Source organism: Sardina pilchardus, chromosome 9, assembly GCF_963854185.1.
Source record: "Sardina pilchardus chromosome 9, fSarPil1.1, whole genome shotgun sequence".
In the NCBI taxonomy this organism is placed as follows: domain Eukaryota; kingdom Metazoa; phylum Chordata; class Actinopteri; order Clupeiformes; family Clupeidae; genus Sardina; species Sardina pilchardus.
The window spans coordinates 8,924,937-8,938,244 of record NC_085002.1 but is presented as its reverse complement, the minus strand read 5'-3'; the positions used below and the strand labels follow the sequence as shown (position 1 = coordinate 8,938,244).

General features: G+C 41.9%; 2 protein-coding genes across 3 annotated transcripts; both read left to right on the top strand.

Annotated features, from left to right (window-relative positions):
- The first annotated feature begins 39 nt into the window (after nt 1-39).
- Nucleotides 40-2,676, top strand: pxmp4 (peroxisomal membrane protein 4). Its single transcript, XM_062545600.1, has 4 exons — nt 40-375; nt 745-807; nt 896-1,094; nt 1,298-2,676. The coding sequence occupies exons 1-4, from the start codon at nt 263-265 to the stop codon at nt 1,565-1,567; spliced, it is 645 nt and encodes a 214-aa protein (XP_062401584.1). The 5' UTR covers nt 40-262; the 3' UTR covers nt 1,568-2,676.
- Nucleotides 2,677-4,619: 1,943 nt separating this feature from the next.
- Nucleotides 4,620-13,025, top strand: tgm5l (transglutaminase 5, like). Of its 2 annotated transcripts, XM_062545598.1 has the most exons (19): nt 4,620-4,741; nt 5,565-5,843; nt 6,038-6,217; nt 6,407-6,646; nt 6,947-7,065; nt 7,267-7,395; nt 7,696-7,873; nt 8,070-8,205; nt 8,304-8,407; nt 8,965-9,204; nt 9,508-9,546; nt 9,728-9,763; nt 10,376-10,411; nt 10,616-10,645; nt 10,772-10,804; nt 10,909-11,118; nt 11,564-11,721; nt 11,905-12,041; nt 12,661-13,025. In XM_062545598.1, the coding sequence occupies exons 2-19, from the start codon at nt 5,837-5,839 to the stop codon at nt 12,812-12,814; spliced, it is 2,166 nt and encodes a 721-aa protein (XP_062401582.1). In that variant the 5' UTR covers nt 4,620-4,741; nt 5,565-5,836; the 3' UTR covers nt 12,815-13,025. The 2 variants fall into 2 exon arrangements, with proteins under 2 accessions (XP_062401582.1, XP_062401583.1); XM_062545599.1 differs by lacking the exon at nt 9,728-9,763.
- The last annotated feature ends 283 nt before the right edge of the window (nt 13,026-13,308 follow it).

Below are 13,308 nucleotides of genomic sequence, written 5' to 3'. Positions count from 1 at the left end.
ACTTTGTGATGAAGAACGGGGGACATTAAATATGGCCTTAGACCGTCAATTCAGTTTGTATTAATGTCCAAATATTTTTCATATCGCGTTCATTATGGTATCTCATGTTTTTGCCGTAGAATGAATCAGCCTTGAACGTCATGTATTTGAAGTAACTGTAATGGTGCGCCTCGGAACACTTTCTCTGGCCATTGTTTCTAAACGACAATACATAACACAGTACAATCGGGTGTCACATTAATTCAGTACCCTTCAATTTAACATGGCTGGGTCAGAGCTCCTGAAAACACTGTTATACACAGTGAATAGCATACTTCAGCAAGAAAAGTATAAAGCTTTATTAGCGGTGGTGAAAGGTTTCAGGAATGGAGCCGTGTAAGTGAAATACTGTTCGAAATGTGTGGGTACTTTTGCGATCTTGCCAAGATTGTTGTGACTAGCTAGCTGAATAGTTACAGTGTTAAAAGCTGCTAGTGAGTCACTTGGATGTAGACTACCTCATCTCTACTGTTACCAAGCGAGAAAATAGCCTTTGTTGACAAAATGTCAATTTCGCTTGGTGCTGTTAGTATCCATATTCTGGCATCTGCCAGAGCCCATCTGCTGTTGCACAAAATATGATACAAAAACTTGTGGGAGTTTTGGGGAGTGGGAGAAGGTTCATCAAGGAACCAGATAATATTAGGCTACGTTCTCCTTTCTTACAAGTAGTTTGACCTGTTTCTGTCATGTCGACTATTGCAGATATGGAGCGAAAATCCGTGCCCCCCATGCGCTCGTGATGACGTTTTTGTTCAGAAGCGGGAGGTAATATTAACTTAGTTTGCACTCTATATTCTCTTACCTTCACCAAACCTATCACTTAATGGCTGTCCTTTCCTTGTCATAATTTCAGCTTGCAAGACAAGCTGAAAGCCATCGCAAAAGCCACATACACTCACTCACGGAATCTCGCTTACTTCGTGTTCATTTACAAAGGGCTGCAAGCTCTTCAAGTGAAGATCCAGGGGAAGAGCCTGCAGTCTCAGTCTTTCCTTGCAGCATGCCTTGGGGGATGGCTAGTGTTTGGAGACAACAACAACATCAACAGTCAGGTAAGTAGTTATGAGGTGTCCTAGCTTAGAATAGCTTCAACCTCCCAGGAAAGAATGGTTTAGCAGCATTCAGATATTTTCCAATTGGAAATATATTGCACCTTTTTCAGTACAGTTGAAATCAAACATGCTTAGTGTGCTATAATTTTATTCTTCTCCATTCTCCTTTCCATTTTTCCCCCATGCATCTCTCCCCTTTTCAGATAAACATGTACTTACTATCCAGGATCCTATTTGCCCTTTCTCGTCTGGCTGTGGAGAAAGGCTACATCCCTCAGCCGAAGAGAGACCCTTTCCCCATGTTTGCCACCCTGGTGTGGGGAATCGTGTTGTGGCTATTCGAGTATTATCCCCACACCCTGCAACCATCTCTCCAGTCTTCCATGAACTACCTCTACCATGACAGCAACGTGTGGCACGATATCTCAGACTTCCTTGTCTATAACAAGCCCAAGGCAGCAGCGGCTAAGTGAGACCTCGTCTTTGCACTGGGCCACTGAAAAAGAACACAATCACATGCCAGTAATTGGCACATGTTCTTGTTTTTTCCCCCCCCAGACCTGCCATGCTTGGATACATTTAAAGTCATGCAAGGCCAAGTAAGTATCAGGCTCTCCACAAACGTACAAACTTGTGCCAATATGGGTGACTGTAACGAGCCGTCTTTTCCCAGGAAGTGATTTAATATTGTTTGATTACTGTGCATTCCACTGAGTCAAGCTGTATTTGATGTAGGTTACACCATCATAAACCTGAGTCCAGTTGAGAGGGATGATGGATCAGGTCATGAACATTGTCAGTTTACAGTTTTAAATCAGAAGTTTTAAATAGTAAAGTAGCATTAATCTTATTTGCTCCAGGGATATCAGCGTTTAGAGCAAATACTTTACAGATTTAGGCCTAATCTGATGATGGATTTGATAGGATAATAATTATACTAGTGAGTTTTCCTTTATCTTTTCCATATGGTGTGATTTGATGGTGAAAAGTGATACTGAAATGAAAAACAAATTTGTCACTCACCTCAACTGTCATTATTTAGCTTTAATTTCACAATCACGCTCTGATGTTGTATGCCTTCTAAGTGATTTTGATTGAACCAGTCACGTCTGCATTGATTGATGTCTCCAGAGCAGAAGTGCAGTGTTATTTGAATCAGTTGCTAACCGTATGAAGGGCTCGGGAGCTACGCTGATTACATGTCCATGGTCAGTGGCTGGCGTGCTCGGTTATTTCTTTCCGACTTCATGCGCCTTTCAAATATCTTCTTATCAAACAGGTATGAAGAGGTCTGTTTTTTTCTTAAAGGAAACAATTTAACACTAAGATTACTCCTTTTGACCATCCTTGCCCATATTTCACATGAGTAGAAATTACAGGAGCTGTTTTTCTCCCCATACTATCTTGCCTTAATGTGGCTTTGATTTAGTTTATAGGAGCAATTACTAGTAAATGTTAACTTGAATGCCTATTATTTTGATTTGTTTTCAAACACTGTCTATTTTGATCATTTTGGAAATATGTAATATATAGATTAATGTGTTGCATTATTAAATAACACCACTGCACAATTCTCAAAATATTCACTGTTATTTTGTCTTGTCACTCCACATTATTACATTGAATCATTATAAAAATGGCATTCATTTAAAGCCAGCTTTATCATAACATCACATTTAGAGAGAATATGTAAAATGAAGAGTAGGTGAATATGAAACGTATAGACAATTAAGTCTCAGACTATTTTAAGTTAGCCTACTGTGTGCACAAGCACATAGCTTCTCACTGAATTTGACATTTTGTTTTCTTTGTACTTTTTGTTGTCTTTACTGGTACTCTGCACATTGAATGACTAAAGTTTACTGTAGTCTAATTATCTAATATAATTTGATTGGCAACAAGTGCGGGAAATGACAAGGCTAAGATTAGACCTGTTTTTGTGGCCAGAAGGATGAACAAACACAAATCAAAACAAACAATATTAGATATTTATCTTAAAACTCCTCAGCTTCATACCCATGGCAATTGTGTCATACTATTAGTCGTGGCTTATTCATTGATTTTGCAAAATTTCTTGAGCTATGAGGTTAATACATGGGGACAGTTAATATGGTATTGATATGGTTTCGCTTCTTTTCATTTGTATAAAACACTGTCCTGTGACTTATACACGATGCGGCTAATACACAAGGAATTACTGTAATTATCTTCAGAAGTGTCCTCCATAAACTGTTAACGGCTGACTAATGAGACAACTTCTTTGTACTCTTTTTTTCCGTTGTCAAAAGATATTTCTTGGAAGGTGATGGGTGTGTGCATAGCGATGTGTGATGAAATTAGGTCTGATGGTGGCATCTGTGAACCATGGGACATTTGTGAAACACAGAAAATATCTTAATCCCTATATAATCTAGCATTCTTGGTATATATACTCACTTATGGGCCTTACAGATTGGAAGCAGGTTTCACTGGGTTGAGGGAAGGGCTCAGAGATTTGTCTTTTGCTTGCCATTGGGCTCAGTGCAAAATAGCTATGATTTACAGCATGCCGCAGTCATAGGTCAACATGGTCCGACGTGGTTGAACTTTGAGCGGAAAATGCGCTGCACAAGCCATTGAAAAGAATGAGTCTCAGAGTGCAGCGGTGCCATTGATGGATCCTATCTGTTGAGGCCTAGTCAAGTCGAGTCAAGTTTATTTGTATAGCGCATTTCATACACAGAGGTCATTCAATGTGCTTTACATAAACAAAAACCAAACAGTAATAGCAGATAAAAGCATAGATGGGCAAAGTGTAATAATAATAATAATAAAAGATCATAATAAAAACTAAAAGGAAAAAAATAAATCAATAAAAGAATAAAATGAACAAGAAAACATAAAATGATCATACACTGCACAATAACAATAAAGTGTAGTGTAGCTACAAGTGTGGCTACATACAGTACAGATATGTGAGGAGATAAAGGGGGTCACCATTAACATAATATAACATAATATGGTTGCTTTTGGACAGCTGTGGACAGCTGTGTAGTTTTGACTCCCTCCACCATTGCCCGCCTCTCTGTCTGATGGTGCCCCTTTTTCAGTTTTTCTCTGAGAGTGGTGCTGTGGCAGGTGGTAGCCTACAGACAAACCACACCTTAGGAGTGAGGTTTACTTAGAACTGTCTTCAGCCTATTCCAAAGAATCCTCCCGTTTGGCCATAGGGACTGTGACAGTGGGGTTGTGTGAAGGTGGAGGAGTGACTCAAGGTGCCAGAGGCTCAGTCATCAGCGACTGCCTAGGCGTAGCGTATTCACTATTCACTATGATTTTATACTCAGTAAGGAATGAAGTGAATTTGAAGGTGTGTTGCAAAGGCAGACTGCTGGGCTCTCCTGTGTTGCACCAGTGAAACTCTATAGGGCAAACCCTCCCAACACGCACACACACACACACACACACACACACACACACACACACACACACACCGAACCTCTCCCTTTACAGTTTTTCCTTTAATGTTGAGTTTATAGGATTTAACATGTTTCATCTTGCCCTTACAGATGCAGTAGGCGTTTGCTAAATTTGCTGAAGGAGTGTCTTGATGAAAGGAAGGGTTTGCCTCAGAGCTAAAACCAACAAAATTGGGGGGGAAATAAGGGGTAAGCCTAAGCAGACTTTCATTTCATTTAATATACATCAGCTTGTGTGCAACTTTCATCGTTTTTTGTTAGACTTGAGTAAGTAAGTAAAGTTCATTAAGGGGTCATTAAGTATTTTCACCCCTATATTACATTCCCATATATGGCAGGCAGATTTTTATTTCTAAATGCCAGCTATTTCATGGATCCAGCATATATATGCATCCTGATACGTTTCCCTTGGCCTAATTAAAACAGCCCCACACATCATCACATACCTGGCTGGTTTGATTTGCATTGAGCTCAATGAGCATCAAACAGGCTATTTGTCTATTTGTAGTTGTTGTGGTGTGTATAGTCGGATGGGAGGTATATTCATTTGATAACACAAAGTGTTTTTCACTAATCGTCTTATAAACACTGCCAGTCACATGTTTGAAAGGTATATGTGATGTGATCAGGTCATTTTGGATGGTATCCAGGATTTTGCTAGGGGACAGTGTGAAGAATGCTGCTAGAATGGTATCAAAATCTTAAGGTGGTCAAATAGCACCAGGGAGGGTTGAAACAGAGCAAAAATCAAGGATTTTTTAGTACACATGATGGGTTTTTGTAGATCACATCACATACAGTATGCGTATGTGTTTTTATGTGCCTGGTCTATGTCTGATGAAGGACTCCCAAAACATCATGTAATTAAATAGTGGGAGCTACGTTTTGTGTACAGATTTTAGTGTTATTGCTGTGACTTTTGTTTTATACAGCACCCTAAGCTTTTTTTTTTTTTTACTTGGATGTGGGTGCCTTTTAACTCATCTCAATCACATAACTGTTTTTGTTTTAGGTCCACTTCCTTCCTGCGGTTACTATGACGTTCTGACTTGCATGACTTAAATTGCATTTCTGAGCCTCACCTGATTGCGAAATCGCCCAGACCTTGACGATGTATTGATGGCAGAGTGCAAGTGAAACAAGACTGTCCACATTTTGTCCCCTCCTTCCAACTCATGTGTGAACCCTCCTGTCAGGGTGTGGCAGAGAGAAAGTGCCTAAATACAGCTGTGACAGCAACACCACCACAAACAGCAGCTTGCTCACACAGAACAACTAGACCTGATGGAAGGTAGGTGGTTTGGGGTTTTGTACGGGAGCTTTGGAGAATTTATTTCACACCACCCTCTTATGGTTTGATTTAGTCCAGCGGTTTGTTTTTTACTTCATTTGTCCTTGTTCTTGTGTCGTCAAAAATCACCAATATGAAAACTCTTACCGGAGTGCAAAACCTAATTTCATGTTTTTCTTTTTCTCCCTGTGCAGATTTGACGATTCAGTATGTTAACTGGGACCAGGAGGAGAATGTGGCGAGCCACAGAACGGAGGGTCTGGATACCGAGACCCTGGTGGTGAGGAGGGGACAGCCCTTCAAAGTCAGTCTGAAGCTGGGGGGCCGCGGCTACGACCCAGCCGAGCACAGACTCATCCTTAAAATTATGCTAGGTGTGCTGCTGCTCTGTTATGCTATGTTAGTCTCTCTCTCTCTCTCTCCCTCTCTCCCTCCCTCCCTCCCTCTCTCTCTCTCTCTCTCTCTCTCTCTCTCTCTCTCTCTCTCTCCCTCGTGTGTGTGTGTGTGTGTGTGTGAATAATATACAGCGGCTTACCTGTCTCTCCCTGTCTCTCCCTCCTCAGGCCACCTGTATGTCCAGATCCCTGTCACATTCTCCAAGCGGCCGGTGCGGCCCAACTGGGCTGCCTACTTCCAGGCTGACAGCTTGCTGTCCGACCCTCAGAACCTGTCACTGTATGTGTGCACCCCTGCCACAGCCCCCGTGGGTATATACCAGCTCCACCTGCACATGCTCTCCTCCCGTTATCACAGAGTCTACAGGATGGGAGCGTTCAGCCTGCTCTGCAATCCGTGGTGCAAAGGTGAGCTCAGAAAACACTGGATATTTATATATATATATATATATATATATAGGCGTTAGTGGTTAACTGTGCTTAATATACTTGTTTTTTTGCACTGTAAAGATTAATGTTACATTTGTAGTCATTGTCATATGGATGGTTTTCCCCGTTTGGTGATATAGATGGTTTAAAGTCAATGGGTATGGGAAAGAACATTGACTAACCTCTGGAGGTTTTGCAATTGGCCAGCCATCAATGTTTAAAGGTCCGAAAAGTTGATGTGCAGTGGTCTAATAAACTATGTTGTATTGTCTTTTACAGACGATTCTGTGTATCTACCCTTGGACAGTCAGAGAGAGGAATATGTCCAGAATGACTTTGGTCTGTTGTATATGGGCACCCCCGGTAAAGTCATAGCCAGACCATGGTCTTTTGACCAGGTGAGACATCCTCCTCTACAGCATGCATTATTCATCACGCATCAATGAGATTTTGAGTTTGTTTCTGTTTGAACTTTATTTTTTTCTGTCAAGTCCCATGTACACCCTGAACCAAATACTCACCTCCCTGATTGTCATTTCATCAATTCATTTCGAGTCACACTCTGATCATGTGTGTCTGTCTGTCTGTCTGTGTTTTAGTACGAGGCAAACATCTTGCAAATCTGCATGAAGCTTCTTGAAGTCAGCCCTCAGCACCAAAAGGACTGGAAGTCCGATTACCTGAGCCGCGGTGACCCCGTCTACATCAGCCGAGTGGTGACTGCCATGGTGAGAGCGCCATCTGTGTCTCCCCTCCATCTCAGGGCACTGTCTGCCACCCTGATCAAATGCTGCTAACGCGTCAGGGGTCATCTGAGTGTCCATGAGGACCTGGGTTTGATTCTGACCCAATTCCACCCCCATCGCTCTCTCTCCTATTCCACTCCTGTCTCCACTTCTCCACTGCTTCCATAAATCCTTCTTAATTGTTTTTTTCTTAATCATTATTATTTTAAAACTTACATGTCCATTCATAAAGGATTATTATTATATTCCATTCTTAGTTGCATTTACCTTCTGCATGTTCAGATTAATTCCGCGGACGACCGAGGAATCCTGACGGGCAAATGGTCAGGGAGCTACAACGATGGTGTCCACCCAACCAAGTGGACAGGGAGCGGGGACATTCTAAAGCAGTGGTCTGAGTCCAACTTCAAGGCGGTTAAATATGGCCAGTGCTGGGTCTTTGCTGCAGTCATGTGCACTGGTAAGGCATGGTCTCTTCCTGCATGTAATCAAGGACTCAAACTCTTCCAATGGATGATGGTCTTTTTATCTTCACATGAGAAGAATTGGATATGTGTCCTGCAATGGAAAAAAAACATACAATACAATTTCATGCGTGGATACACTGTAAATACATTGTTGAGTTTGGAGTGTGAACAGATGGTTTGTGCCCACAGTTATGAGGGTGCTGGGGATTCCCTGTCGCGTCATCACCAACTTCAACTCGGCCCACGACACCAACGCCAACCTGGTGATCGAGGAGTATTACTCCATCATGGGGGAGAAGATGCCTCGCAGCAACGACAGCATCTGGTGAGCTCTCCTAGTAAACAGAGCACATCCCAGACACACCACCGTGCCGCAGTGCTCCTTGGGTTAAAGACGCAATCTTGTTTTCCTCCCATCTCCAGGAATTTCCACGTGTGGGTGGAGGGCTGGATGAGGCGTATGGATCTGGGAATGGAGTTTGATGGATGGCAGGTGCTGGATCCCACCCCTCAGGAGAGGAGCTCAGGTCAGAGGTCAAGCTTAGTTGTGTTTGTCCACCGGATGCCATAGGTGCCTCTCATGCAGCGTTTATACGTCCTCCCTCGCTCCTCGGGCCTCGATCCTCACTGATCTACATAAAGAATGATGGGGGGGGGGAAACAATGGGATAGTCTATCCAGTGTTAGTTATAGATCAGTGGGAACGCCCCTCGAGGATGGAGCATCGAGGACCGAGGAGGCATGTTGAGAGGCACCCCATGAGTTCTGCATGACTGCTCCTGTTTGTACCTTTGATACTTGTGCTCATTTAGGACCGGCGAGGCTGGCGTATATTTGACATATCTGAACAAGCCCATGTTGTCTTTGGTTTGATAAATGATTAGATTGATGGTTTTATATTGAGTTGCCTTTTGATAGATTTACAGCTCGATTATCCCATAAAGCTTTTCTATTTATCTTGGAATTGATCTTTCATCTTAAATGTTTTCTTTTCACGAAACAGCTCAGTCATTCTTGTGCGGATGAGATGGATAAAAGAACACATCTTTGTCTGTACTTAAATTGATTTGGTTGTGTGTCACAGGTATATATCGCTGTGGCCCGGCAGCAGTGAAGGCTGTGCGAGACAAAGAGCTCAGAGCGGCCTACGACATCTCGTTTGTTTACGCCGAGATGAATGCCGATGTGCACACCTTCATCGTGTCCGACAATCAGTCCTTCCTGGTGGACGTGGACTCAGACAGAGTGGGAGCGCTCATCTGCACTAAGGCTGTGGGGACCAGTAAACATCAGGACGTCACCGCTGATTACAAAGCTCTGGAAGGTGAGAGAAGTGGCTCAAACGCTAAACACTTTATGATGCATTGCTGGCCAAAGAAAATGAGTTTATTCATAATAGAGCATGTTACAATCTGTAGTGATATATGATTCCTTGGAGTGGTACATTACTCAATGGTTTATCATACACATTTTTGTTCTTTATAGTTTATTGTCACCAAGCTAAACAGTGCAGGGAAATATATTGTATGTCACCCATTATTTGTGGTTAGCTTACCCAGTCAAGTGTCAACACTGAATGGTTTGTTTGAGAGCTGTATTCATGGCCTTTTATCTTTGCTCTCTCCAGCCCCTGAACCCGCTTTGAGATCACGATCAAGACCAGCCAGTAAGTTATTTTGTTGTTGCTATCTGAACTGAAACATTACAGATTTGGAATAGAAAACCAAACTAAAGAGTGGAAGGGAATATATATTATGTTAATTATCTGTGATTAGCTTAATCAAGAGTCAACATTGAATGATTTGCTTGAGAGCTGTATTCATAGACTTTCTCTTTGCTCTCTCCAGCCCCTGATCCTTTAAGATCACGATCAAGACCAGCTAGTAAGTTATTTTGTTGCTGCTATTCTAAACTGAAACATTATAAATATGTAATAGAAAACCACACTTAAGAGTGGAAGAGAATATGTGACCCTGCAAAGCAAAACCACTCGATGCTATATTGAGAAAATCCACGATAAACAAACGTTCGGGCTAAAATGTTGAATTTCACGTTTTCGCTTAATTCGACAGTATACAGTCTACACTTTCATGTCGTGAACAAATCTAACGGAAAAACATAATTTTTGACTCTTAAAACCCAGTGAAGATTCAACACATTAGCTGTCATTCTCGTTGTCCACGCCGCTTAAAAAGGAGAATTTCTCCTTTTCTGGCATGTCGTGACGGGAGAACCATGTCAACTTTGAATGCGGTTATCTTAGCGATAGTTTTTCAAATACCCTCGATATACATTGGAAAGCTTAGTTTATGGCCGTTCATGAGCACAATAACTTACAGTAATCTTGTACATTTTACCAAAGCGACTGGTTTCGCTTTGCAAGGTCACATATTATGTTGATTGTCTGTGGTTAGCTTGCCTTACCCAATCAAGAGTCAACATTGAATGATTTGCTTGAGAGCTGTATTCATAGCCTTTCTCTTTGCTCTTTCCAGCCCCTGATCCTTTAAGATCACGATCAAGATCATCTAGTAAGTTATTCTGTTGTTGCTATTTGAACTGAAACATAATCCTGGAATAGAAAACCAAACTAAAGAGTGGAGGAGAGTACATTTTGATTATCTTATATTAGGAATATATGTTGATTATCTGTGGTTAGCTTACCAAATAAAGAGTCAACACTGAGTGGTTTGCTTGAGAGCTGTATTAATGACCTTTCTTTTTGGACCATCCAGCCCCTGATCCCATGATGATGAGAGCAGCTGGTAAGTTATTTTATTGAACTTAAACATCATAAACTTGGAATATAAAACATTGGGGGGTGTCTCCTCAATATGAATACGAATGTAATTGGCTGCAATGTATTTTAACATGTGCCTTTTCCTCTCTAGCTTTCACACCAGAACCTGCTGCCTTCAACGGAAGTAAGTTTGTTACTGTTCATCTGATTCACCACTGACTGACACTTTGTACAGGTGTACAGAAAAAAAGACTTTATTTAACCACCTGTATCATGGTTGTATCCCAGGACCAAGACAAGGTCTCACAGTGTCCCTGAAGTTCCAGCATGTTCCACTGGCGGGAGAGGACATCTGCTTCATGGTTGTGGTGGCCAACTTGGAGAACGCCATGAAAACACTGAGACAGCACGTGAACGCCCAGGTCAAAGAGTACAGCAACCTCCCCGGAGACACCTTCTGGGAGGACCACAAGGTCATGCAGATCGGCCCTCTCCAAAGTAAGGGACCACGCAGTCCTGCTCACATTGGTTTTCACTTTGAAGACTTAAGCTAACTGACTGTCCTAACGGTGCCTCTAGTTACTTGTGCAACATATGTGACATGTTTGGTTGTTTGGCTACGCCCAGACACACCCATATACAAAAGGTGCGCCCATGTGTTTGATTGAATGGGGATATTGTTTCGTAAAGACAGAAATATGTGTCTTCAAGCTCAGCCCATTAGTGACAGCATGAACAGCCATAAGTGGTTGGGTGCGCGTTTCATGTTGCATATTCCAGGGTGTTTTGTGGATACGAATCAAATGATTCTACTTTGTTGGCATAAATATATACGCCAAAGTATATATACTTTGTTATGCATATTCCAGGGTGTTTTGTGGATATGAATCAAATGATTCTACTTTGTTGGCATATATTCACACTGTTCTGTTACAATCAACAGCTCTGGAGATACCACACAAGATATCCTATGAGACATGTGAGGCCCTGATTGGGGAGAACCTGGTCAATCTGGCTGTGGTGATTGAGGATGAGGGGAGTCAGGACCGAGTGTTGGCCTATGACGAGTTCAACATTGGCAGCCCTGAGATCCTCATAGAGGTACGGTGGCCTCACAGGGGACACTAAACACCAGAGCGCCTTGCAAACTACAACATTTTATTGTCAACACTGCAAGAAAATAGAGTTGTCAAGCCAAAAACACATAGTCACAGAATCAGAAAGAAATTGAATTGTAAAATGTATTTAAAAATGTGTATGTTTAACATATGTCCCATTTGACAGGTTCCAGATGAACAGAACGTGGTGCGACAGAAAGAGCACCAGGCCCAGCTGACGTTCGTCAACCCGTTCAGAATTGCCGTCGGTGGGGTGCTGACCGTAGCCGGTGGTGGTCTGCTGGGGGAGAAGATCAACATCAGGTGAGAAATTCACATCAACATCACCATGCAACGGAGGCGTGCCTCAGCAAATAGACAGAGCAGAACTGTCCCAAGGTTATCATCACGTAGTTAGAATGTGTCCTGCAGTACCGTGTGGGAGTGGCGCACGGCGCTGATCAATGCATGTCTTTGTTGGGTGGGAAGTGGGGCAGTTCCTCGCTCGCTATTTGTCCAGGCGGGAATGTTCACATTGTGTTTTGAACAAAGTATTGTTTTAAAGTTTGCCATTCCCCTGAAGCACAAACCATAAAGTAGATAAACTTCCCCGGGTTGCAAGACCAGCAATTATCTGACTTGAGTACAGTGCAAACAGTTGGAATGGGAACTGTTCACAGAGAGCAGCCTTTTAGTCGAGACTCTGATGGAAACAGAGATAAAAAAAACAGGAAGATCAGGTCCTTATTTATTCATTCCTTCCATGTAGTGTTGCCATAGGATCAGGTCTTTATTCATGTTTAAAAGTATGTCAACATAATGTTGAGATACTGAGGGAAGAATCAAATGACAGATTCTCATTTTAAGCCATACTTAAAAAGTTTATAAATTATATTGCTTGTACTTGGATGTAATGTTGTATGCATTATGTCATATGTTTCAGGGTCATTGGTCTCAATCCAGGCCAAACCATGCAGAAGACAATCACTTTCAGCCCTAAGATGGTAGGAATCAAGATGCTCCATGCAAGCCTCATGCTCTACAACACGCCAATTGTGATCCGGGGGTTCAAAACTCTTAAAGTCAAACCTATGTAAGGAGTCTCTTTTTAATCACAGCACTTTGCAGACCTTAATGAATATCTCCAAATGATTGAATCACCCCGGTACACCACAGTGTAAGATTTTAAGGGAGCCAGGAAAAGTACTGACACTTAGTATTATTTAAATTATTTATTTATTGTCTGATTTTTTAAAGCATATTTATATATTTGTACCCAGTTATGCGATACTCATTAATCAAATAAACAAAAATACCGTAACATCATTGTCTGTGTGTTCACTACTGCTTGAATATAGCCTATGCCGTAATTGCACGATTGCCAGATTTGTCCCACTGACTGATGAAACCCACAAAGCATAGGCTAGTTAAATAAAAGGGTAACACTTTACTTGACGGGTTCATTCATAACACATTCATAACAGCTGTCATGAACTGCACATGAAGCATTCATGACTGATTCATGAAGCATGACTCAACATTCATAACAACACTTTCATGAATGTGGAAGACAAAATGACAAAAACTTGTC